Below are 26,505 nucleotides of genomic sequence, written 5' to 3'. Positions count from 1 at the left end.
TGGAAACTCACAGATATGCTCAGAATTAGTCCAAAATGATACAAAAATCACTGAACCCACAGACATTGCCAACATACTGGCAGACAGGTTCAGTGCAAACTTCACCCCTCTCCCCTAAAGGAGAGATAACTATCCCAGCCAGTGTAGCCTCCCGGACATCTCAAATGCAGGTGGCTGCTCTCTAAAGCTAAAACACAGCATCAATGGGACCGGATGGTGTCCCCGGCTGTGTGCTACACGAGCTAAATGAGGAATTAAACCCGCACATAAGGCAGCTGTTTAATCTCAGCGTTACCACAGGATCGTGCCCAAGGAGTGGCGACGCAACTGTGGTCCCACTCCACAAAGGTGCCTCTACGGACCCTGGTAATTACGCCCCATAAGCTTAACAAGTCTAGTCTGCAAAGCTATGGAGAGGATCATAATGGAGCTCATAAACAAAGATATAGGGGACTTGCAGACATTGGACCCGACCCAGTTTGGCTTTGTCAAGGGAAGATCATGCCTTTTTGAACTTGGTCGACTTCTTGAAATAGTCACCAAGGCCATTGATGAGGAAAGGCAGTCCATACAGCCTACCTTGACCTTGCAAGGCTTTCGACACAATACCCCGGGTATTGTAGAAAACTTACCAGCTTAAATGTAAACCCATATGTCACAAGATGGGTTGCAAACTGGCTTAAGGACAGAACCCACAGGGTTAGAGTTGCTGGCGTCAGACTCCAAGCCGGTCACAAGTGGTGTCCCACAGGGGCTGGGTCCTGCCCCTATTGTTTGGCATCTACTTCTCAGAAGTACAGGCCAACATGGGAGAGACTTTAGCTGACAAAGTTTGCAGATGACTGCAAACTGGGCCATAGTGGAAAGTGCATCGGACACTGATATCCTTCAGAAGGGACTCACGGAAACAGATAGCTGGTGCCAGAGCCATGGCCTGAAGTTAAACGCCAAAAATGTATAGTCATACCCTTCGGGAAAAACAAGGTAACCCCAAGCTACCATATAGGTGGCAATCCACTAAGCACAGAAGAGGTTATCAGGGACCTGGGGACCCAGGTTGACAGTGGCCTTTCTTTGACACTCACATTGCTAAAGTGGTTAGAAAGACCTTCTACATTGCCCACCTGATCATGAAGGGATTCACATCCAGATCTAGTGAGGTCATTGTTCCCCTGTACTCTTCACTTATCAGACCAATGATCGAGTACAATGCCCCATTCGGGATGTATCTCACCCGACATCTGCAGCAATTGGAGAGACCCCAAAAGTTCCTCACCAAAAGGATAAAGGGACTCCAAAATCTGTCATATGCTGCCAGATTGAAGAAACTCCAGCTCTATTCAGTCGCATACCGTCTGCTCAGAGGTGACATGTGCCTGACATACAAGGCCATGTCCAACCCGAATTAATGGACATGCTCCACCTCAAAAATCCAAATCCACCAAAACCACTAGAGCAAGCGACTTAAACCTTCGGATATAAATAGGGCTGGAGGGATAGATTTATCACTCAGAGACTCCCTATGCTGTGGAATAAAATCCCGGTCCATGTGAGGCAGAGCACCTCGCTGACTCTGTTCAAGAGAAATCTAGACCTGTGGATGGGAGATCGTAAGTTTACGGGAATCATCTCCTGGGTCACTGCTGGACAGAGGCACAACAAACTAATGGGCACAGTATTTTTCATATAAGGTGGCGTAAGTTACACACTCTGGGCTAGGCTTATAAATGCCTTAGGGCAGATAGCCTAGTATAAACCTATGAACCTATGAACCTATGAACAAGAAATCCAAAACAGCAGCAATTGGGGCTGTGTAAGGGTCAATTCCTTGGGCATGAGCCCAAATAGAGAATCTCTTCCATTTGCTGGAATAAATCTTCCTAGTCGAAGACTTATGAGAAGAGGATAAAATGTGCACCACCTCAGGTGAAAAACAATGAAGTCTGACTAACGACGGAAGTGGAGTAGCCTGGCTGTCAACCTGAGGGTCCGCAGGGAGGGATGGAACTGTCCAGACGTGTGTCAGTAGGTCTGGTACTGGGTCCAGAATCCAAGGACTGTCCACAGCGAATGGATGGAGAAAGGAGAACCAGACCTGGCGAGGCCAGTGTGGGGAAATTAGAATCATCTTGCTTCCCAAGGATATGGCTTTCTGAATCACTCTTGGTAACAGAGGAAACGGAGGGAAAGCATAGAGCAGACCGGAGGGCCAATTGTGGACTAGAGCGTCCCTGGGTGACTCCCCCTGTATGGGGATCAGGGTGAAGTAGTTGCTGCATTTGGCATTGAGGGGATTGGCAAAAAGATCGCAGCAAGGCTGACCCCACTTGCTGAAAATCTGTCCCACAACCAGACGGTTCAGGGACCACTCGTAAGTCATCAGAATAGCTCTGCTCAGCCTGTCTGCTATCACATTGGCCTTCCCCGGAATGAGCGTTGCCACTAGAAACCGTTGGGAAGACACTGCCCACTGCCACACTCGCATGGCCTCTCTGCACAGGGGGTAAGATCTGGTTCCTCCTTGTTTGTTTAGATACCACACAACGGACATGTTGTCCGAGTGTATTGCAATCGTCCCCAGAGGAAGAGAGCTTTGAAGTGCCCGCAACACCAGTAACACCGATCTCATCTCTAAGACACTGATGTGCAGATGTACCTTGTGATCATGCCACATGCCTTGGACTGTCCTGCCAAGATAATGCCCCCCCCCCACCCCATCTGGGAGACGTCCGTGGTCACCGTGGCGACAAGTGATGGAGGAACAAACGGTTTCCCCTCGTCCAGATTGGTGGAGCACAGCCACCAACCGAGATCCTGTTTGCATCGGTCTGTGAGTAGGATCTGGTGGGAAAGGAGGAGTTTTTGAAGAGACCATTGGGCAAAGAGAAGCCATTGAAGAAGCCTCATGTGTAATCTTGCTAGAGGCACTAACATAATGGTAGCTGCCATGGTGCCCAGAAGCTGAAGAACCCATCTTGCCTGTACTTTCCTGAGGGGTAATAAAGTGTGAACCTGATTCTGTAATACTCTGATCCTGTCGTGCGGCAAGAAGGCCCGCATATGAACAGTGGCTCTGCGTCTATAAATGTGACACGCTGTGAGGGCAGCAAGGCAGATTTTTCCCAGTTCAATGTTATTCCTAGTCGTTGACAGAGGATAATGGTAGCGTCCCTGGCTCGGATGAGTAGATGCCTGGAGGGGGTGGTGAGGAGCCAGTCGTCCAGGTACAGAAACACTTGGAATCCTTGACGTCTCAGGTGAGCTGTCACCACCGCCAAACACTTGGTGAACACCCTGGGGGCTGTGGTGAGACCAAAGGGCAGGGCACGAAACTGAAAATGACTGGCTCCCAGCCGGAAGCGTAGGTGACTCCTGGATGCCCTGTCCATTTTGATATGATAGTAAGCATCCTTGAGGTCGATGCAGCACATCCATACTTCTTTTTCCAGCAAAGGAAAAATGGACTGAAGGGTGACCATTCGGAACTTGGACTTCAGAACATAGTGGTTTAATCTGCTGAGATCTAGAATGGGTCTAAGGTCCCCTGTTCTTTTCGGCACCAAAGAGAGTTTTGAGTAAGTCCCTAATCCGATTTGGTTTGAGGGGACAGGTTGGATGACTCCCTTCTTTAGCAGCTTTGACACCTCTAATGCTGCGTGATCCCTTTGACTGAGTGGAACGTCCGGGATTTTCCTTACTGGAGGGGGGGTCTGACGAAAAAGGGATGGCATAACCTCCGGAAACTATTCGTACTACCCATCGATCCTGGGTGATGCTTTCCCAGGCTTCTGGGTACAACGATATGCGGCCCCCGACTGGCTGTGGAATAGCACAGTCGGGCAACACATCAGGAACGATGGTAGGAAGAACCGCGAAAGGAATCACGGTCTCCCGAGTTGTGGGGGCGGCCTCTTCCAGAATAACCTCCCCCTCCTCTGCCTCTGGAGGGGGACTCCCCTTGTGCGGCCGGGAAAAACTTCTGTGATTTCTTGAACCACATCTTCCCTCCCCTCTGAGCCTTGGGGTAAGGCCTCGAGACGAGGTAAAAATGGACCCCTACGGCAGACAGGGTCTTTCCCTCTTGCTCACATCTGGTGAGGGTGTCTTTCACTTTGGTCCCAAAGAACGAGGACCCATCAAAAGGAGCGTCAGTGAAGGAAGACTTGAAGGCCTCCGCGAAATGACACAGGTGCATCCAGGCTTGCCTCCTGAGGGCTACTCCCGAACTGGCTGCCCTACTCGCCCCCTCGGCTGCATATGATACGAGCCTCATGGACGAGTTGACAGTAGAATTGAGGGTAGACACCTGGGTGTTAACAGTGTGTGCTAACGCCTCAGGTACGTTACCCGCTACAGTATCTCCTAACTCCTTGAGGAGCTCTCTCTGGAGCCGAGTAAAATGACAGAGGTAGTTCAGTGACCGTAGGGTGAAGGTCGCTGACGAGAAGGTACGCTTCCCGTACCGGTCCATGCTCCTAGACTCCTTGTTAGGAGGATAGATGGAGGAAGAAGACTCGGCTACTTCCTGCCGTGTGGCCGCCTCCACCACCATGGCATCTACAGAAGCCCCTTTGGACAGAAACTCTTTCCCCGGGGTGGCAGAAAGAAACTTATTGGGCCTTCTGGGTACAGGTTCCACCGAATCAGGATTCTCCCACACCCTTCTACAAATTAAATCCAAGAGCTCGTCGAAGGGTGGAGACACCCAGGAGGTGGAGGGTTGAGCACCAAAGGCCTTGAGGAATACCGATTCCTCCTCAGAGGGGGTTTTGGATGGCCAGTTGCCTCTCTGTCTCAATATTTCCAGGATGTCGGAGAAAGAGATGTCATCAGAGGATGACTTGGGGGACCCCTCAGACTCCTCGAGGTCGGTATCAGAAGTGAGAGACTCGTCCTGGGAGTCTATGTGCTTCTTCTTGCACGACTTCTTTCTAGGGGGCTCCTCAGGCACAGACTCTGAGGGGCCCTCAGAAAGTTGGGGACCGCTCATGGGGGTATCCCCCAGACCTTTGGGCTCCGCCATCTATGGATAGGGGGACATCAGAGGCTCTAGCTGGGGTGGAAAGGGACGGAATGACCGATCCGGATGACGTAACTGACGATCTGGCCAGTGCGCTCCACATGGCCTCTAAGGCGGGTTCCCCCGAATCAGAGGACTAACCGACCTCTGAGGCCATGACCAGGGTTGGGGTCCGCCGAGCCGATGAGCCGAGAGGGAGGCTCGGAACGGACAGGTGTCCCGAAGTATCTCCTTGGGCCCGACTGAAGAAAGCCGAGTGCTGAAACCTGTTGATGGAGCCGACAGGGTCGGAGCTGATGTCGGCACCGATAAACCCTTGAGGGGTATCGGAGCAGGTGCAGGAACATCACTCGGAGCGGAGCACTCTGGCCCCGAAGACAAGGAAGTGCTTGGAGGAGGAACCATCGACAAAAGCATCGGGATGGGCTCCGGAGCCGACTGGGTTGGAGCCGAGAATAATTTTGCCAACACCGGCGACTGCAGGAGCCTCTGTACCACCCTATCGACATCCAAATCAGAAAGCCTGGAGGATATGGAGGACAGGGAGGGGGACTGGGATCTCCTCTCAGGAGAACCATGCCTAACACAGGGTGACCGGCTCCGAATGGGGTTCCAGTAAAATAGGAGCCGACGCCGATTCCAGTACTACACATACCTCCTGTGGCCCCGGGGACAGAGGAGCCGAGGAGGTAGAGTCAAGTTTAGAGATTTTCTCCACTGGCTCCGTGGAGACAGACGGAGCCGGAGATCTCTTCTTCGCCTTCGAAGCTTTAGACTTGGACTAAGAACTAGAAGTCGAGTCTAAAGACTCCTCAAATGAAGGTTTTAGGAGTCCCTTCAATATTAGTTTATTTTTCCTCTCCTGGAGCACCCTCGGACTGAAGGTGTGACAGAAGCTACAAGACTCTTGCAAATGAATTGCTCCTAGGCAGTAAACACATACGGAATGCCCATCTGTAATGGACATTTTGTAACTACACTTGGAACATTTTTTTAAAACCGGAAGGTTTATGTTCCTTCTGATCCTTAGACATCTTGCACAAGCAGACCACTGAAAACAACCTAGCCGGAAAAAACAGCAAAGGCGGGAAAACTACTGATCAGACTACACAAAGGCAACCAAAGAACCTCCAAGTAAAATGGTTCTTTACTAACTCACAACACACTATCCACAAAAAGGAAACGGAACACTACACAGAAAGAGGACTAGGTCCTCTAAGTAAAATCGGGCCTAGCCCACCGGAACAGTTAGGGATACCAACTACACAAACAAAAAACACTGCAAACAAGCAGCAAGAAGAATAGCTATTAAAATAGCTTTTGTGGTTGAACAACTAGCAAATTTCTCAAGAGAAATTGAAAAAAAGAAGGTACTTAGCCACAGCCAAGCGAGACCACGTCCTAGCTACATGAGCGGCAAACGAGATCTGGGGTTATGGAGCAGTGCAGCATGGGATACCCGCTTGGCCCAGCCAATGGGAGACTTCGAGCTAGTAAATAAAAGCTGGCCGAGTCGGAGACGATATTCGGCTCCAAACCCACGAGTAAGAATGTAGGTGAGTTTGGACTACATAACATCTGTTGATTCCACCAAAAGATTTCTCTTCTGACAAACCACAACACTGGAATCTGAAAATATAAGGGATGTTGATGCTTGGACCAGAGTGACTTCAGATACCACTGTATCTTTTGTATGTGGAGTCTTCCTAGGGGTATTATGAGAATCACTGATGCCATGAGACCCAAAATCCTGAGGTATTTCCTCAAGTGACAGAAGTTTGAGTGGAAAACCTTAAAAGCAGATCTAAACAAAGATCCTTTTCCTTTGGAAGAAGAGGTCTTTGAACTGAGGTGTCTAGTTGACATTGTAGGAACGCAATCCTGTATAAGAAAGTTAAAGACTTAAATGTTCTTTTGGAATACCAGTATGTGTAAGAGATGTCTCACACAACAGAGAGATTCCTAACACCTTGAAAATGACTCAGCAATGACAAGCAAGTCATCCAAATATGGAATTGGAAATGTAGATACTCTGTAACCTGTAATGAGCTATAATTGGAGACAGCTTTGTGAACATTACTGGTGCAGTGGATAGTCCAAAGGGTAAAGCAAAGAACTGATAATGTGATCCAGACACACAAAACTTTAAGAAATGTCTGAAGTCTAGATAAACAGGGATGTGATGATATGTGTCTTAAGTCTAGTGTTGCCAGGAAACTTGAAAGAGGAAGAAGTAACATGTTGTGACATGAACATACTGAATTTGGGCACTGTCACAAAATGTTTAAGAAAGAAAGGTACAGAACTTGTCTCAAAGCATTTCCCTTCTTTCACTGGCACAAGAAACATCCTTGAATAAAACCCCTTCCCCACCTGGGAAGAAGGAAGTGGTTCTACCACTTCTTGGGACAACGTGTTATGAAGAACAGTTGGAAACAAGTGTCTGATATATGCAGGATGAGGAATGACCAGAAAGGAAGGGTTTCTTCCCACTGCCGTCTGTAACCTTGATGAATGATTTTCAGAAACCATTTGTCTGAAACAATCTGTTGCCAAGGAGAAAATGTAGATTCAGACTTTATGGAAGAGAAAAGGGGCCAGGGTGGGAAGAGGTCACAAGGTCTCCTGGGGAGGTATGAGACTTGTTTTTGCGACTCTCTTGCCATTTCTTCTTAAACATATGTCTACCTTAACTGTTGAAGCTGTTATTCTGTTTTTTGACAAAACTGGACACGGAGAAAGTAAGTTCATTGGACGATTTGGAAAAGGAGGGCTGAAATCCCTGGATCAGCTTGCCCCTTTCATCACAGTTTTTGATCACCTATACAGCAAAGGGTCCAAACACAATCTCTATACAGGGAAGAATTTAAAATCTCATTTTTATATAATCTGGGAGGTTCTAAGAATGCAGCCAAGCAAACCTCAAACAGCACCAGCAGCCATAACTTTGGGTGAAGTATCAACAGAGTCATACATACACTCTGCAAATAATGAGTAGTAACCTGTTCAATAGAAGAAACTGAGTTAATAAAAGCAGATTGTTCTTCACAAGAAAGAAATAAAAGTTATGCACTCACCATAATGATAGGTACGTGTTGTCTATCACCATCTAGTTAACCTGCGGGACTTTGGATCTGACACCGGCCAATTCTAAAGCCTTCAGCTTATCTTGGCTCCATCGCCCTTAACCATAACTCCCTGCTACTCCATCAACTCCCCAGATCGAGTCAGCCCCATGAGTAATAATATAATGATACAACATATCCAAGCAGTCCTCCCTTCCTCCACAGATAGAAGGAAAAACACCCAGGGTAAAGCAAGACTCTAGGCGAGCAGAATGCAAAAGCCCCTGCTGTCGAGTCATCACAGAGGGAAAACTAGCCAAATCAACAAGAAGTTCAGGAGCAGAAGGGCAAGGAGGTTGAACCAGATGGAGACAGACAACATGGATCTAACTTTATGGTGAGTACACAACTTCTGTACCTGAAGTTGTTTGCTCTTTTTGGATTCAACCTGTGGGTCAGAGTCATCAGCTATGACAATTCCTTGGGAGGAACTAAGGAAGGATATTCTGCAACACAGTAGAACCAAAAGAAGCCCTGGACCTGGAATGAATGTCCAGCTTATAATGTGACACAAATGTATAATGGCCCAACCAAGTAGCAGCAGCACAGATATCATCCATAGGTACTCTTGAAAGAAAAACTGTAGTAGTAGTTACAACCCTAGTTGAATTGCCTTTAGGGTTTTGTGGAAGAGTCTTGCCTTTCAAGAATATGCAAACAAAATACAATCTGAAAGCCACTTGGATAAAGTTACTTTAGGCACAGGTGAATCCAGCCTGGATTTTGAAAAGGACACAAATAACTGGCTATATTTTCTGAAAGGCTTTGTATGGTTAAGATAAAATTGCAGTTGCCTATGCATGTCCAAACAATGCAAAAGCTATTCACCTTTGCTGGGGAAAAAATAAGGAAGTTGACTGGAACTGTCAAGGTTGTTCTTGGAAGCTACCTTAGGCAAAAAGGAAGGGATCATATGAACAGAAACCCTATATTTGTGGAACACCAAATAAGGAGGTGAAGAATCAAGTGCTTGCAACTCTGAAACCTTTTTGGCAGAGGTGATCACCACCAAAAGCAAGATTTTCCAAGGAGGCTAAAGGTTCAAAAGAAGGACAAACTAGAACCTGAAGAATGAAAGGCAGTACTCAGGGAAGGACTGGATCCCGTACTGGAGGATGAAGTAGAAAAGTAGATTTGAGAAAAAGCCTTGGATATCTTGAGAGAAGCCAATGGCAAACTATCTCTACTGATAAGAAATTTAAAAATTGATGCTAATTGCACTTTGACAGTAGAAAAAAACACAGCATGAGCCAAACAACTCAGACAGAAGATTCAAGATGGATTCTTAGGGTGCAGGGAAGGGGTCGAGTCCCTGAGCCTCCACTCGCAAAACAAATCTTTTCCATTTACTGGTATATACTTTCTGAGAAAAGGACAATATGTGAATGACCACCTGTGAAAGCTTGAGATTCCTGGCCATCAAGGGAACTGGAAGAACCATGCAGTCAACTTGAGGAACTAAAGACTGGGGGTGGTGGTGGTGAGAAATCAGATCCAGAATGGGATCCAATTATCAAAGGGGGTATTTCAGAAAAGGCCAAAGGAAGGAAAACCACACCTGATGAGGCCAAAACTGGGTGATGAGGAACACTGTAGCTCTGCAGAAGGCCACTCCACTTTCTGCAGAAACTACCATAAGAGGAATTGGGGTATAAGCATAAAGTAGTCCCGGGAACCAAGCAATCGTCAGAGTATCCCTGTCTGACTGTGCTGGAGGGGGAGCAATGGCGTAATAGCTGCTGTGCTTGATGCTGGACAAGGAAGCAAACAGGTCACAACATAGAGTGCCCCAACATCGAAAAATCTAAGCTGCCACTGTCAGATTTAGAGAATACTAGTGAGGTAACAGAATAGTCCTGCTGAGTCTGTTAGCTAGACTGTTAGACTTCCCCGGGACACACTTTGCCACCAAAAAATGCTGAGAGGTGATTGCCTACTGCCAAACCCTCATGTCCTCCTGACAAAAAGAGTAAGAACATATTCTCCCCTTGTTTGTTGAGGTACCAGATGACTGACATGTTGTCTGTCTGTACCACAATCACACCTCTGGAGAGGACACCCGGAAAAGCCTGCAGTGCTAGGAAGACTGCTCTCATCTACAGAATGTTGATGTGAACTTGAGCCTCTGTGGAATACCAGGATACTTGAACAGTCATCCCTTTGAAATGTCCCCCCACTCCAGCAGGAAGGTGTCTGTGATGGCTGTGGCCAAAGGAGAAGGAATTATAAATGGTCTTTCTTTGTGTTACTAATGCAGACTGCAACCACCACTGAATCTGCTCATGACACACTCTTGTCAGCCATACTAGGAAATCCAAAGGATGTGTAAGGAGGAATCACTGAATGGCCATGGTCCATCGCAAAGCCCTCATGTAATATCTAGCTAGAGAGAACAGTCCTACTCAACACTGCAGTATGACCCAAAAGCCCTAGAAATGTGTCAGATGCAGGTTTGGGAATTTTAAGCACTGAGAGGGCCTGAGCTCAAAGACTGTAAACTCTGGAGCTTGTGAGCCTGGCAATCTGATGGACAGTGTCCAGATGACACCCTATGATCTCTAAGACTTGTACAGGTTGAAGGCTCAATTTGCAGTCATTGACTGTGATGCCTAAGTTGTCACATAGTTAGAGCAAGTAATCCCTGGCTGAGATCATCAATGTCTTTGTGGGGGCGGTGGGGAGCCAATCATCCAGGTACAGGAAGACTTGAAATCTCTACAGCTGGAGCCAGGCTGCAACCACTGCCATGCACTGGGTAAACACCTGGAGAGCTGTGGTCAGACCAAATGGCAGGGTCCTGAACTGAAAGTGACTGGTTCCCAGCTGGAAGTGAAGGAAACTCCAAGAACGCTGATCTATCCTTATGTGATGGCAGGCATCCTTAAGGTCTACTGAAGCAACCAATCATCCTTCCTCAGTATGGGCAATATGGACTGCACTGTAACCATCTATAACTTGTTTTGGATAGATGCTTGGAGGTCATTAATAAAGATAGAGAATAGGAGGGGCCTAGTATGGATCCTTGTGGGACTCCTAAAGAGATAGGTAGTAGTGAAGATAGACAATTTTTCCAGAGTACTGCTTGTTGCCTGTTTCGAGATAAGAAGAGAACCAGGTTAAGGAGGAGGTATCCAAAGCAAGGGATTTTAATATGTGTAGTAGAAGTGAGTGGTTGACCATGTCGAAGGCTTTTGATAGGTCTAGGAAAAGAGAAGAGGTTAGTTTGTTGTTGTTACGATTCCAGTTGATGGTGTTGGAAAAGGAAAGTAGAGCAGTGGTAGTACTATGTGAAGGTCTAAATCCATGTTGAGTATCTGCAAGTAGATTATTTTGAAGGAGATGGGTGAGTAGTTGTTTGTGTATGCATTTTTCCATGATTTTAGCTAGAGGAGATAATAGTGCTATAGGACGAAAGTTTGAAAGGTCTGTGGCTTTGCCTCCTTTGTGTAGGGGTATGATATGAGATATTTTCCAGATTGAGGGAAAAGTACTTTCTTTTATGGATCTATTTATGAGGATGGAGACAGGGTAGGCGATAGCTTTGGCTGCTATTTGAAGAAATTCAGCTGGAAGGTTATCAGCTGAGGGTGTAGTAGATTTAAGTTTTGTAAAGAGATTGTATGTAGGAGGTAGGTATGGGTTGAAGTTGCAGGGTGGAAGGCAGTTGTCACTGTTATTTAAGAGCAGTTGGGAGGAATCAGGGGTTAAGTGGTTAGCTAGATTTTGTATGGAAGTGGTAAAGAAGGTGTTGAAGTTATTGGCTATTAAAGAGGGGTTGTCAGGATCTAAGTTTTGTGGGTTTGGTGTAACTACTTTGCCTGGGGTAAGAAGATTATTGATAGTGGACCAAAACTTTTTGGTTCTTTTTGGTTGATTGTTGTAGTTCAAGGTAATAATTTTTTATCTGCAAGTATAGCTTTTTGGTTTTATTTCTGAGTTCTTTGAAGATACGGTGATCGTTTGGGTTTCTGGAGGACCGCCATTTTTCCATGATTTATTTCTAAGTATTATTGTTTGTTTGGTATTAGAAGTTAGCCAGGGTGCTATTTTGGTCTTTGTTCTAATGATACGTTTTGGGGCATGTTGATTCAGGATGGTCAGGAATGCTGAGTTGAAGTGTTCAACAGCATTGTCGAGTGAGAGATATTTGAGAGGGTCCAGTTGTATTGTGACAGCTCTGTTAGGAATCCTTCAGAATTAAAGTGTTTTTGAATATATTGTTTTATGTGAGGTAGGTAGGTTTAGCTTAGTTTTGGCCCTAATAACATAAGTAAGTGAGTGATCACTAAGATCTTCTGGAAGGATACCAGTTTGGTAGTTTTGTAGGGGGGAGTTTGTAAGAATCCAATCTAAGGTGGTTTCTTTGTTACTTTTATTATTTATTCTAGTTGGACTGTCAATAAGTTGTTTGAAACCAAAAAGATTTATGTGGGAGGTGGGGTTAGCATTGCTACAAGAATTCCAGTCGATGTTAAAGTCCCCAAGAAATAGTGTTTCTTGAGGGAGGTTTATAGAGTTTTGTGGAAGAGTCTTGCCTTTCAAGAATATGCAAACAAAATACAATCTGAAAGCCACTTGGATAAAGTTACTTTAGGCACAGGTGAATCCAGCCTGGATTTTGAAAAGGACACAAATAACTGGCTATATTTTCTGAAAGGCTTTGTATGGTTAAGATAAAATTGCAGTTGCCTATGCATGTCCAAACAATACAAAAGGTATTCACCTTTGCTGGGGAAAAAATAAGGAAGTTGACTGGAACTGTCAAGGTTGTTATTGGAAGCTACCTTAGGCAAAAAGGAAGGGATCATATGAACAGAAACCCTATATTTATGGAACACCAAATAAGGGGGTGAAGAATCAAGTGCTTGCAACTCTGAAACCTTTTTGGAAGAGGTGATCACTACCAAAAACAAGATTTTCCAAGGAGGCTAAAGGTTCAAAAGAAGGACAAACTAGAACCTGAAGAATGAAAGGCAGTACCCAGGGAAGGACTGGATCCCGTACTGGAGGATGAAGTAGAAAAGTAGATTTGAGTAAAGCCTTGGATATCTTGAGAGAAGCCAATGGCATACTATCTCTACTGATAAGAAATTTAAAAATTGATGCTAATTGCACTTTGACAGTAGAAAAAACAGAGCATGAGCCAAACAACTCAGACAGAAGATTCAAGATGGACTCTTAGGGTGCAGAGAAGGGGTCGAGTCCCTGAGACTCCACTCGCAAAACAAATCATCTCCATTTACTGGTATATACTTTCTGAGAAAAGGACAATATGTGAATGACCACCTGTGAAAGCTTGAGATTCCTGGCCATCAAGGGAACTGGAAGAACCATGCAGTCAACTTGAGGGACTAAAGACTGGGGGGGGGGTGAGAAATCAGATCCAGAATGGGATCCAATTATCAAAGGGGGTATTTCAGAAAAGGCCAAAGGAAGGAAAACCACACCTGATGAGGCCAAAACTGGGTGATGAGGAACACTGTAGCTCTGCAGCAGGCCACTCCACTTTCTGCAGAAACTACCATAAGAGGAATTGGGGTATAAGCATAAAGTAGTCCCGGGAACCAAGCAATTGTCAGAGTATCCCTGTCTGACTGTGCTGGAGGGGGAGCAATGGCGTAATAGCTGCTGTGCTTGATGCTGGACAGGGAAGCAAACAGGTCACAACATAGAGTGCCCCAACATCGAAAAATCTAAGCTGCCACTGTCAGATTTAGAGACTACTAGTGAGGTAACAGAATAGTCCTGCTGAGTCTGTTGGCTAGACTGTTAGACTTCCCCGGGACACACTTTGCCACCAAAAAATGCTGAGAGGTGATTGCCTACTGCCAAACCCTCATGTCCTCCTGACAAAAAGAGTAAGAACATATTCTCCCCTTGTTTGTTGAGGTACCAGACGACCGACGTGTTGTCTGTCTGTACCACAATCACACCTCTGGAGAGGACACCCGGAAAAGCCTGCAGTGCTAGGAAGACTGCTCTCATCTACAGAATTTTGATGTGAACTTGAGCCTCTGTGGAATACCAGGATCCTTGAACAGTCCTCCCTTTGAAATGTCCCCCCACTCCAGCAGGAAGGTGTCTGTGATGGCTGTGGCCAAAGGAGAAGGAATTATAAATGGTCTTTCTTTGTGTTACTAATGCAGACTGCAACCACCACTGAATCTGCTCATGACACACTCTTGTCAGCCATACTAGGAAATCCAAAGGATGTGTAAGGAGGAATCACTGAATGGCCATGGTCCATCGCAAAGCCCTCATGTAATATCTAGCTAGAGAGAACAGTTCTACTCAATACTGCAGTATGACCCAAAAGCCCTAGAAATGCGTCAGATGCAGGTTTGGGAATTTTAAGCACTGAGATGGCCTGAGCTCGAAGACTGTAAACTCTGGAGCTTGTGAGCCTGGCAATCTGATTGACAGTGTCCAGATGACACCCTATGAACTCTAAGACTTGTACAGGTCGAAGGCTCAATTTGCAGTCATTGACTGTGATGCCTAAGTTGTCACATAGTTAGAGCAAATAATCCCTGGCTGAGATCATCAATGTCTTTGTGGGGGTGGTGGGGAGCCAATCATCATCCAGGTACAGGAAGACTTGAAATCTCTACAGCTGGAGCCATGCTGCAACCACTGCCATGCACTTGGTAAACACCTGGAGAGCTGTGGTCAGACCAAATGGCAGGGTCCTGAACTGAAAGTGACTGGTTCTCAGCTGGAAGCGAAGGAAACTCCAAGAGCGCTGATCTATCTTTATGTGATGGCAGGCATCCTTAAGGTCTACTGAAGCAACCAATCATCCTTCCTCAGTATGGGCAATATGGACTGCACTGTAACCATCTGTAACTTGTTTTTTTTGAGGACTTGGTTCAGCGTGCTCAAGTCCAAGACTGGTCTGAGGTCCTTTGTCTTCTTTGGTACTAAAGAGAATCTGGAATAGACCCCAGATCCTATCTAAGCTGGTGGGACCTCCTGAATGACTTGATGTGCGAGCAGTTTTTGGATCTCTCCTGCTGCAAAGCATCTCTGATAGGGTGGAACATTGGGGAGACATTTTGGGAGACTTTTGGAAATTCTATAAGGGGATAACACCCTCTGGATATAACTCTGAACATCAAGGTGTCTCAGGTGATGGTCTCCCATGCTTTGGAGTGGACAGCTAGACAACCTCAGACTGCCTCCAGAGGCGAGCAGTTGGGCAACCAGTTAGGATCGCTGAAAAAGTCTGCCAGAAAGCACCTCACAGAAGTCCTGATTCTACAGACCACCTCTGCCTCTAGGGCGGCATCCATTATGATTCCTCCCCCACCCTTGGGAGGAACCTGAGAAGAGAACTGCAACTTCCTGAAGAAGAGTTGCTTAACCTCTTTCTGATTCCTACAGAAGGATTGCTGGGGGTGGGTGGAAAAATGAACTCTGATGGTGGACAGTGTCTTCTCATCTTGTTCACTTCTTGTCAATGTATCCTTAACCTTGGGTCCAAACAAAGAGGACTTATCAAAAGGGGCACTGATGAAGGATGCTTTGAAACAGTTCACAAAGTTGCACTGCAGCATCTAGGCACGGTGCCGCAATGCAACACTGAAACCTGCCTCTTTGGATGCTCCATCAGCCATAATCAAAATGAGTCTCAAAGAAACACTGGTGAAGAAAGTGAAGGTGCATAAAACAGTCCCCAGTTTCTGGGTATCTGGAGACTGCTGTGACTTAAGGGTGCTTGACATTTCTAAGACAATATCTTGTTGAAGCCTTGTAAAGTGTGATAAGTAATTAGCCCTCAAACTGAAAATGGATGAGGCATACAATCCCCTCCCTAATTGATCCAGCACCCGAAACTCTGCTTGGGGGGGGAGTCGAGCAGCTCTCTTCAGAAATCTCCTTTTTGGTAGCTCCTGCCACCACAATGGTATTGACAAGATGGACCCTTGCTCCAAAGAGACTGTCTCAGAGGGCGGCAAGAACTTTGTTCAATTGCTCCCTAAGCCAAACATGCTTTCTAATGACAGAACCAGAGACTGCAGCTCCGCTGAAGGCCTCCATAGCATCATAGCTGCAGTGTAAAGAATGTCTAGTGACTTGGGAGCTAGAATGGCAAAGGTTCAGCAACTCATTGGAAATGTTCTTGTCCTTCAGGGAAGAGATCTTTTGCTTCACTTGATCTAAAATAGTTTGTTGGTATTTGATCACATGAAACTGACAGTTATGGGCCTTCATAGCTAGGGTAAAAGAAGTGTAAACTTTTTTACCAACCCTATCAAGTGCACCGTCTTCTTTTTCAGCAGGTAAAGAATTTTTTGAAGAGCTGACCCTAGCTCCTTTGGGTCCTAGAGTGACAACCTCTGGATCAGTAGAAGGATTCTTGAAGAGGTACTTATGGGAGTCCAGCACCCTGTAAAACCTGTATGGTTTTCAAGGGGCTGGAAGAAAAGAATCTGGATTTAAAGAGGAATCCATAAAAACATCCTCTACAACCATCAATACAGAAGGAATGGCTAAAGGCTCGTGTTCTGGCAGGTTAAGGAACTCCATAACCCTCTTTTTAGACTCTGGGTATTTCTGGTTCTCCCACTGGAAATGTTCCCTCACGGCATGGACAGTTTCCCCAAAAGTAATACCCTTATGAGGCGAAGCTGAAGCCAGATTCTCTTCAGAATCCTAATCTTCAAAAGAAGTAAGGAAGGGTCCCTCCCCAAAGACAGACTCCTCCCTCTCAGAATCCTCATCAGAAGGCTCAGAGAAAACTTCAGGAGCAGGATCCATCTTCCTTTTCCCTGGGGAAGACACCAAAGGGGTTGCCTAGCTCTGACTACAGAAATAAGGTCTTCAGCTAACCTCACCAGATATTGCTGATATCCCTGTGCATAGGGCCTGAGGTAGTACCCTTCTTAGAGGAAGCTCTGGCCTTGGGCCTAGGTACATCCGCAATCTTGATGCCAGTCTCTCTGGAAAAATGAGCCCATGCAGGCTAATGCCACTGGCAAAAGAGTGCTTGTCAGAAGCTGAGGTTTGCTGAATGACCCTGGACCCGACTGACAAAGTCAACGCCTGTACAGAAGTTGAGTGATCCGACAGAATGCCAGATTACAGACAGGTCTCAACAAAGGCCTGTGTCACCACCTCAGTTGCAGAAGGGGACAGCAAAAGTGCCTCACCTTCCTCAGCGATAATGAGCCTTAGGGACTGGCAGATGGACAGGGACTGTTATCTGAGTTTATAAGCTTGGGTCTTTTTTCCTTATCCTTCCCACACTTAGGGAGCTCAACCTCGGGATTCCTGGTGAATGCCATCGGATGATGCAAAGTAGATGGGAGACTAAGATGTCTAGCTAAGATCATAGCCCTGATAGTCCTAGAGTTGAAACAAGTGCAGAAATGACAATTAAGAATGTCGTGATCAGGGCCTAAGCAGGTGACACACAGTGAATGGATGTCTCAGTGTGAGATTTGCTTACCTCAGCAGAGACAACTGTTAACCTTATCTGACATAGGTTAAAGCAAAAAAAAAAAGAGTTCCCCCAATGGGATACTTAGCTTTCAGGTGACTTCTCTCTGGTGCGGACCAACAGTCGTACTGAATTACTGATTTTGGCTCCAGTGGGAAGAAAAGACTGATACCATGGCATTAGCTGGCTCCCTATATACCCAAGCATACTGACATTAGATAGGACATCCGCCAGTCTGAGGTGGAGGAAGATTTTTAGTCTGGTACTTGGGCAAACCAAGGGCTTATTCAGCAGGAAATCCCACAAGTTAGGACTGCAACAGTGAAACACGAAGATCATCAACAGATCTATGAAGGCATCCAGAGGGGGGGGGGGTCGCTCAGGTCATGGATGGACCTATGCCAAAAGCCGCCAGGAAAAACTGACTCCTCCTGAGAGGGAGCTTCGGTAGTCCAACTCCTGCAAAGGTGACGCAGTTCCAATAAATCACTAAAACAGGCGTCATCATACAGGACTTGGAGGTACCCTATCCTTCCTCGAGGTCAGCATTTTCGGTGAGGGATTCCTCTGGACAATCTTAGTGCTTCCTCTTCCATTTTCCATTCCCCTAAATCTCCTGTACCAGCAAAGCTGGAGAAGAGTTGGAAGAATGGGGTAACCTCTCTACAGAAGCAGCCTAGAGGCTAGTTGACGCAGGTTGTCGAGGAGCAGTGTGATGAGTGGATAGAGGAATAAATGAAAAATGGGACAGGGTGTCTGCTGGAGACATGTGACCCTTTTCTCTAGCCAACATCATCCTTTCCACAACTTTAAAGGCCGAGGCCAAAGCAGGCCTCTTGAATCTGAGGGTCCCAGAACTTGAGAATACTGAAGACAACCTTAAACCGGAATGGGCCATGTCTAGACCTGATACTGAGATCAGAGCTGAGCTATCTAAGGTCAAAGCTCTGAAAGGCAATGATGATCCTGAGGCAGGAACAGTCTATCCCAACCCAGAAACTCCAGCCTCAACACCACAGCTCTGAGATGCCAACGATGCCAGGCAAGTCAGGGTTGAAGCTACCAAGGTAGAGGACAGATCTGAAGACCACAAGGCTGCTGGATCTGAACCAGAAGGTGGAAACTGAACCAACCCTGAAGACCTTGGATCCGAAGGGGCCAAGGGAAAAAGCTGAAAAATTGAGCCAACGGTCCCGAAGTCTGTTTCAGACCAGAAGGAATAAGCCTTAATTGCATCTGTGCTTACAAAAAGGACCAAATCAGCTGCTCTATATCAGACTGTTCAATACTGCTTACCGACCTCAAAGACCAGAAAGATGAGGCCACTGAGGATGGCTTTGAAGGTTTGTGTGAGGAGGACTCTGCATCTCGGATCAGAGTCGATGAAGCCCTGAACTGGGGTGGCAACGGGGAAGACTCTGTCAAGTGAGGATGAGGGGTGCAAGGAGAAAATGGGGATGCTAGTCTGCCCAAAGTGCCCCCTTGACCAGAAAAGGGCGTGGAACTGGAGACATTTTTCATGAACTTTTTGGCGCCAAAGGAGATGAGCTCTGAAATGTCAGAGCTTAAATCGGTGTGAATGTGCCCAGGGAGGCTGAAGGACGAGAGACCTTTGTTCCCAGGGAACCAAAAGAAGTTGTCCCAGAGGTAGAAGCCAAGGAAGACCTCTTGCATTAACTCTTAAGAGTGCCCACAGTCTTGCAGTTGAGGCTTCTCAGACCCAGTCTTGGGATTGGGGGGAGAAGCCTTGGAAGCAGGAGGAGATCAAAACAAGTTGGAGTCTAACTGCATCGGACTGAGGCAGTAAACACACTTTACGAGTGCATCTTGTGAGGGCAGTTTGTGCAGCATTAAATGCATTTTTTTAAATCCCTTGTCCATTTCACCATCCATAAAACACACACACACATACACAGCATTACAAAATAGAAAAATCCTAAAGGGGGTTCAGATGAATAGGATCTAAGCTGCCTAACCTAAAGAATAACCTTACTCTATCGAGCGATAAGAGGAATAATACTAAACACTATTTAGAGGATTATGGGGACATGATAAAATGAAATATTTAGGAGTATGGATTAAAAATAATTCCAGTGTGGCAGCTAAGAATATGTGGGAAGAGACTAAACAAAAGATAATAGAAAAACTGAGAAACTAGATATGGATAGTAAGATACAAGCAGTTAAAATGTTTAAAGTCCCTTTAGTTGTATGCACAGGTCAGGCATATTTTTATCAACCAGAGGAGAAGTTGTGAATAGCAATTAATAAAGATCTGAAGGATTTTATTTGGGAGGGGAAAGACAGAAAGAGACAAGTGGGATAAGCTGATTCTTCCAACAGAAGAAGGCGGATTGGGATTGCCTGATTTGAAAGGCTAAACAGCTAAGACTTCTATACATATCACAAGCAGAAACCTATAATTCAAAGTGGAAAGGAAGGCTGATGAAACGAGAAAAGCTCAAGAAACAAGGAGAGACTGTGATTTTGGATGCCGACCTTTAAGGAAAATAACAAAAGTCGTACAGAAGTTTATATTAATAAAGTAGCAGAAAGTACTCTAAGAAGTAAGCCAACATGGGAATTGAGAAAGGAGATTTTGCTGATAGGGATGACTACAACTACAGACACAGACAATAGGCAATTAGGGGCTGGACTTTATTGGTGAAAACTAGCAAAGGAACCAATGTATTGTGAACAAATAACTAGATAGGGAAAGGTAATACAATAGGAAGATGCCAAGAATATATTTGTACTGCAGCTTAGAGATTGCCTTCCCTACAGAGGACTTGATACCAGTGTATAGGCAAAAAGAAGGAAATAAGGGGGGGGGGTCCTAAATGAAAGGCCTGTACTGGTAGAATTGATAGTACAATCTAGAACAGAACCTGTTGTTAAAAAAAAGGAACAACTAGTGCAGCATACAAAATATTAAATAACTGTAAGAATCAGTCAGAGGAAGTTAGAAAGGATTGGGAAGAGAGACTGGATAAGCAATTCACAAAGAAACAATAGGAGGCTATGCGTTTGTCTCCCAAATATGCATCAAAATCTAGAAGATTTAGGATTTTTGCTTGGAGATGCTTACATAGATATTTTTATATACCGAGTAGACTCCAGAGAATTTTTCCTCAGGTAGACAGCAAATGTTGGTGTGATGATGAAGAAAAAGGTGATCAGGAACATATTTTCTGGGAGTATAATGAGTTGACTGACTTTAAATATTCCCTGCAGACTACTCTAACAGAGATAACTGGGTGAGCAAATTGGTGTATCTAGGGAAATAATTTTTCTGAGCTATGATACAGAATCCGAACTGCCTAGACACAGTAAAGCCTGGCTGAGTCTAATTATGGTGGCTGCCAAAAAGGCAATTACTAGAAAATAGAAATCAAAGTCTAAACCAACTGTACTAGAAACAGTGAATATAAGAGAGATAAAACAAATGAAATTGGGATCTTTAAATGCAAATTACATAAAAAAATGGGAACTGTGGGAACAATACATGCAAGGAAGGAATTAGGTTTAAGAAGAAGGCAGGATCTGAATGAGATATGTAATGTTTGAGTGACAATGATTGGGTAGATTATAAGTGATGCATGATGTTTGCAACTAAAACTGTGTCAGTTTGGTCTGTGATGTAAAATACTTGCAACTGGAACTGTGTCACACTACTTAGAGGGGTAAAGGAAAAGAAATCTCACAAGGAACTTGAGAAAAAAAACAAAGCACATAGCGGAGCCAAGGACTGAGCTGCATACCACGAATGGTGGTAAACTAGATCTAGAGAGTTGATGGAGGAGCAGGGACTTATGGGTAAGTGTGGCAGAGCCAAGACAAGCTAAAGGCTTTAGAATTGTCTGGTGTCGGATCCAAAGTCCCACAGGTTGAATCCAGATGGAGCAGACATCGGATCTGTAGATAAAACATTCCTCATACTTTCACGTTTTGTCAGAACAAACTTTAACATATGAGCCTGACAATTCAAAACTCTGAAAATCATACTTGCAGAAAAATACACTTTTTTCCCTAGACTTATCAATAATTTTCTCATCCTTATCAGAAAGAGTAGGATTGGAATTAGCTATGTTTTTAACAGTAGTGCTGCTGGGTCAAGTTTGGAAATAGTGTATAACAATTTTAAAGACTGATGAGCTTCATGGATCCTGTCTTTTTAGGGACAGCTGGCTGACTATTAGGTAAACTGCAGGGAGTAAGACATCCTCTAAAGCAAGCAGGACAGGAGGAATGGGTGCAGGTTCTGAAAAAAATCCTGTAACAACTCGCAGTATTTTTCTGAGGGAATGAGAAACCTCGATTTTCTCCCACTGAAAACACTGCTACATTCGAGCAATACTTTCAGAGAAATCCCACAGGAAGAATCAGAAATTAAGCACTCCTCTGAATCTGTATTTGAAATCTGAGGACAAAACACTAAATCACTAAATCCATCCCTGCATCTTTCTGTTTAGACTCGGGGTCCTGAATCTCTTCAAGAAAAGAGGAATCCCTTTCTTGTACCAGAAATCACGTTATCTTGATAGAAAAAACAGGGGCAACTGTGCTAATTGCAGCAAGCTGCTCCCCCAGGGATTGGCAGAGCATTTATGCAAGAGGGTAACCTTCCCTCTTCCCTCTCCAAGGACTGAGAAGAGTGGCTGTCCATTGCTCACTGAGGGGGCTCCAACAGCAACATAGGATATGGCTAACCCATGGTCCACAGTGACTGTAAGTGCTACACCAGAGAGATCTGGGATAAAAGATGAATGCTCTGAGGTACAAATGGCCACAGCAGAGTCAGCCAACTATGGCTGAGGAAAACTGCTAGCCTGCTGTGGTGGCAAAGGCTGTTTAACTTTTCTTTTTGTGACTGGAAGGAGGACCGACCATGGGACCTGTAGTCTGTTCCACGGTCAAGCTCACAAAGGTATCTCTTTCTCAAGGAAGACAAGCAACAAATGTTGGTAAAACTGCCAGACTACAAAAATTACATTTTTTTACAGACAAAATGCAGTAAAAAGCACTTTCAAACACCATGGCAGTCCCACAAAGGAAAAATAAACACAATTTCTCCACAAAAAAATGTTTCAGTTACGTTACACTACTTTTAAACTGAGAGAAATGAGTACTCCATTGAAAAGAATGTTACAGTCTTGAAAAAGTCCATTAAATAGCATTCCTAGCCTTAAAATAACTTGAAGAGGAAATGAATAAAAAACATTCTATATTTTGGGGAATGCTGAAAATGGTATTCAAGTTATTGTTTGTTGTTCAATCTATAACATAAAATTTTGCAAATACAACCAAAACGGTTGTTGTGTCTTTCAGCTTTTCCCGGTTAGGGGTTGCCACAGCGGAACTCCGGTCCGCTAATGATTGGCAGTTGATTTTTACGTGCCAAGTTGCCAGCCCTGATGCACAACCTTCAACGAAGGTACGCCCATTCATGCATGTCTCCACGCAGAAGACGCTATAACTGAGAATCGAACCGGACAGCGTCTTACAGTGAGGCAACAACCAAAACGGTAGTAGTAGAAAATAACTGGAGAGGAAAAAACCACCCTCTTCCCCCCATACACACACACTTTAAGGGAATTCATCTTAACAATGATTGCAAGACTGTTAAAGGCAGTGATGGCCATCCAAACCAGGATGTGATGACCACAAGAAACTATCAAGATGTGAGAAAGAATTCATAAAGTTTGACTGACTGACAAACTGCTCTGAAAAATAAATGCCATTCTTTATGTCTCTGCTAGGGGTTGTCCAACTACTAAGCATATATTCCAAAAACCAAAGAAAACCAACCAACACAGTAATAAAGTAGCAATAATAATTTAATCGGTTAGTGCTTTCATGCATAAAATGAGTTTCTTCAGACCATACAAAACACAAGATAAAACTTTCAAAAACCGATACATTTAAAAAACTAGAACAATCATTCAATCATAGAAACTTAAACATTGATAATTAATCAGCAATGTGACCTGCAAGCTTTCAAAGCAGGTCTTAAAGGTATAGCTCCATTTAATCCAGGATACTTATTGGTTTGAAGTATAATTATCCAATTCATTTCTGCCATCTCAACTTTGTTATTAATATCACCTCCCCTTATATCTTGATATACCAACTGTAGCATTAAGAAATGAAAAGTGTGTGAACTACAAGAAACAACATGTTTGGGAAGAGCATTACTTTGATCATACTTACGTATGCCTTTCAGATGTTCTGACACACGATCTCTAAGAGACCAGTTGGTGTTGCCTACATAAAAACTTGAACAATCATTACAAATAGCTACCTATACTAGATAAACACTTCTACAGTTGGCATAATACTTAGGGGCAAACTTCTTTATGGTCAATGGATGAATAAAAACTTTATCAGCTGAAATAAGACTACATATACTACATCAGCGACATGAATGTGTACCCATCCTACCAGATTGCATGCTGTTGTTGCACTTTATCTTGCTGTCACCATAACATAGCTGCTTCTTCAAAGATAAATTATTTCTAAAACTAAAACTCGGTTTCACACCCACTACTTCCATCAACTTATCATCAGCCATTAATGCTGGCCAATTTCTCTTAACATCACAAACTATGCTGATATCACTGGAATAAGTTAAATAACCACCGCACCCACAGACTCAAAAACATGTTTATTTCATCATGGTTTGGTGTTTCACACATTTTAACACCACTCTACGACTATTTACAGGTTTTTAAATATTTTTATATGTAATTTCTGAGTCTGACCACATGGGGTCTAGCATCTTGAAGTGATCCTGATTGTTTAGTCTGCCTCTAGGTATCCCACAATGCAATGCTCGAGTGTAAAAAATTACATCATGCAGGCCTCTTTCTTCCTAAAGCTCCTGTCACTGCATATATTTTACATGCATGCACTGCTGGCTTACAGTCAATTAGTTTTAAGTAACATTTCATACCATTCAATGACTACTTAAAACACAAACAGTGCAAATGCCACAGAATAGACTTTCAAAGTGCTTTTTACTGCTGCTTCTTTTTAGAATGGTTAAATTGCAGTCTTTAGTGAAGCCTGAATTGTACTACTTCGACTCATCTCCCATCCCCCTTCACACCTAACCTCCCTAGCTGTCAAAGTGCTAAGGGTAATGTGAGCTGTTACCTTCTGTGATTGACAGCTCACAGCAGGAGACTTGACTCATGTACTGTTTCCTTGTTCTAGCCTTTAATTTCTGTATGGGTAGGGGAAGGGCCAGGGAGCTGCGACTTCACACCATGGGTGGGTGGATTATTAGGATGCTCATGGTGATGTCAGTTTAGGGAGGAAATTGCCCAGAAAACTACTTGTATTCATTGGCCTTGATCACCCCAATGAATTGGAGACTGCAGCAAGCTTTTCCAGTGCAGGATAAAAGCTTTTTGAAAGTGAAACTACCACAGTACTGCAAGGTACTATTCTAGTGGAGAAAACAGTCAAATTAAAATATTTTAAATACTGTATTGTTGTTTATTCATAGCAGGGACTGTAAATAGGGAGAACAAGGACAGAGAAGTTGAGAATTTAGTAACAGAATCCCATTGTTGTTCTTTAACACAACTCACGTATGTATGTACAAATATGTATTGTCAGTTAATAGATTTTCTTCACATATTAAATATTATAAGAGATTTGTTGAGAACATCTTTTTATTATGGGATGGTCCAGCAGATGCTCTGCATGATTCTGTCTGACAGTTGGGCAGTAATATGACCTTCCTTAGATTTACGATGCACCATTCAAATGATGTGATTGATTTCTTAGATGCTGAGTTATCTAAGACTAGCGAGGGTCTCTTGGAGATGTCTGTATGTATGAAGCCATGCTGGAAAAATCAATTATTACACCGAATGAGCATGTATCCACAACATGTTTACTGTAATGTTATTAGAGGACAGCCCCTAAGGGTCTCTAGGTTACGTACTAATGGCTTACATTTGGATAGAGTCCTAGGTAGCTTATGTAAAGATTTTATGGACAGGGGTTATTCAACTAATGATATTAGTGATTCAGTGCAAGATATGGCCATGGACAGACAAGGCAAAGTGATGCCTTATTTCTCTAAGAAGAGATATGACACCAAGAGGTCAGGGAAATGGGGAAATTACTAACAGATAAACGCGAGTTATGTTAACTTATTCCAGTGACATTAGCATAGCTTATGATGTTATTAAGAGAAATTGGCCAGTACTAATGAACAGTGACAAGCTGAAGGAAGTAGTGGGTGTGAAACTGAGTTTTAGTTTTATCGGGCAGCAGCAGTTAATTGGGTATAAACTATTCCCGGCTCCACAAAGTCTGCTCTTCACTTTTTCCCTTAGAACTACTCTATCTCTGAAGTTAAACACCCTACTCTCAGTCTAAGGCCCTGCACTTGCCCAAATAAGCAATCTTACAATTTAGCACTAAGTAAACCAAAAGCACTACATCCTCATTTACTCTCTACCACTACCTTGTCACCTATTGGTCCTTTTTGATTCAGTGATAAAGGAGCTCCCTATACTATTCTAGCATGTCTAAAGGTCAGCTAATGGTCTCCTCTCCAGTCCAGCTGGTGAATCTGGGAATCTTGAGGCAATGTTACAACTGTCTCATGTACACAGACAACCCTCTCCTCCTCCAAACAGGTTCAAATATATGTGAGAGCTGCAACCATGTAGCCAAACTGGAGGCTGAGCTCTCTCAACTCAGAACTGGTGTAACCAGTCTGGAGGAGAAGGTAACCTCACACAACACAAACCCAGTCTCACATAGTTCCATCACAAAAACAAACCAAACACAAACACACAAAACCATACTTGGAGGCTCTAAATAAAAAACTGTCTAAGCAGCAGAGACCTCCAAAGCAGACATCCAAGCAAATGCTATCCCAAAACCAATCACGTCCAA

At 44.3% G+C, this 26,505-nt stretch overlaps 1 protein-coding gene across 1 annotated transcript in view; it reads right to left on the bottom strand.

Moving 5' to 3' along the window:
- ANAPC1 (anaphase promoting complex subunit 1) overlaps positions 1-26,505 on the bottom strand; it is a 3,613,296-nt gene that overhangs the window by 685,861 nt on the left and 2,900,930 nt on the right. The window contains exons 38-39 of the mRNA XM_044060160.1: positions 13,218-13,222; positions 6,968-7,000 (exon numbers count right to left, since the gene is read on the bottom strand). Coding sequence (XP_043916095.1) covers positions 6,968-7,000; positions 13,218-13,222 — 38 coding nt within the window. The remainder of the gene's footprint in view (positions 1-6,967; positions 7,001-13,217; positions 13,223-26,505) is intronic.

The sequence above is a fragment of the Protopterus annectens genome, chromosome 1.part2 (assembly GCF_019279795.1).
Source record: "Protopterus annectens isolate FY-2018-M chromosome 1.part2, PAN1.0, whole genome shotgun sequence".
Classification (NCBI taxonomy): domain Eukaryota; kingdom Metazoa; phylum Chordata; order Ceratodontiformes; family Protopteridae; genus Protopterus; species Protopterus annectens.
The sequence above is the reverse complement of the archived record's forward strand: the minus strand, read 5'-3'. Positions and strand labels throughout refer to the sequence as shown.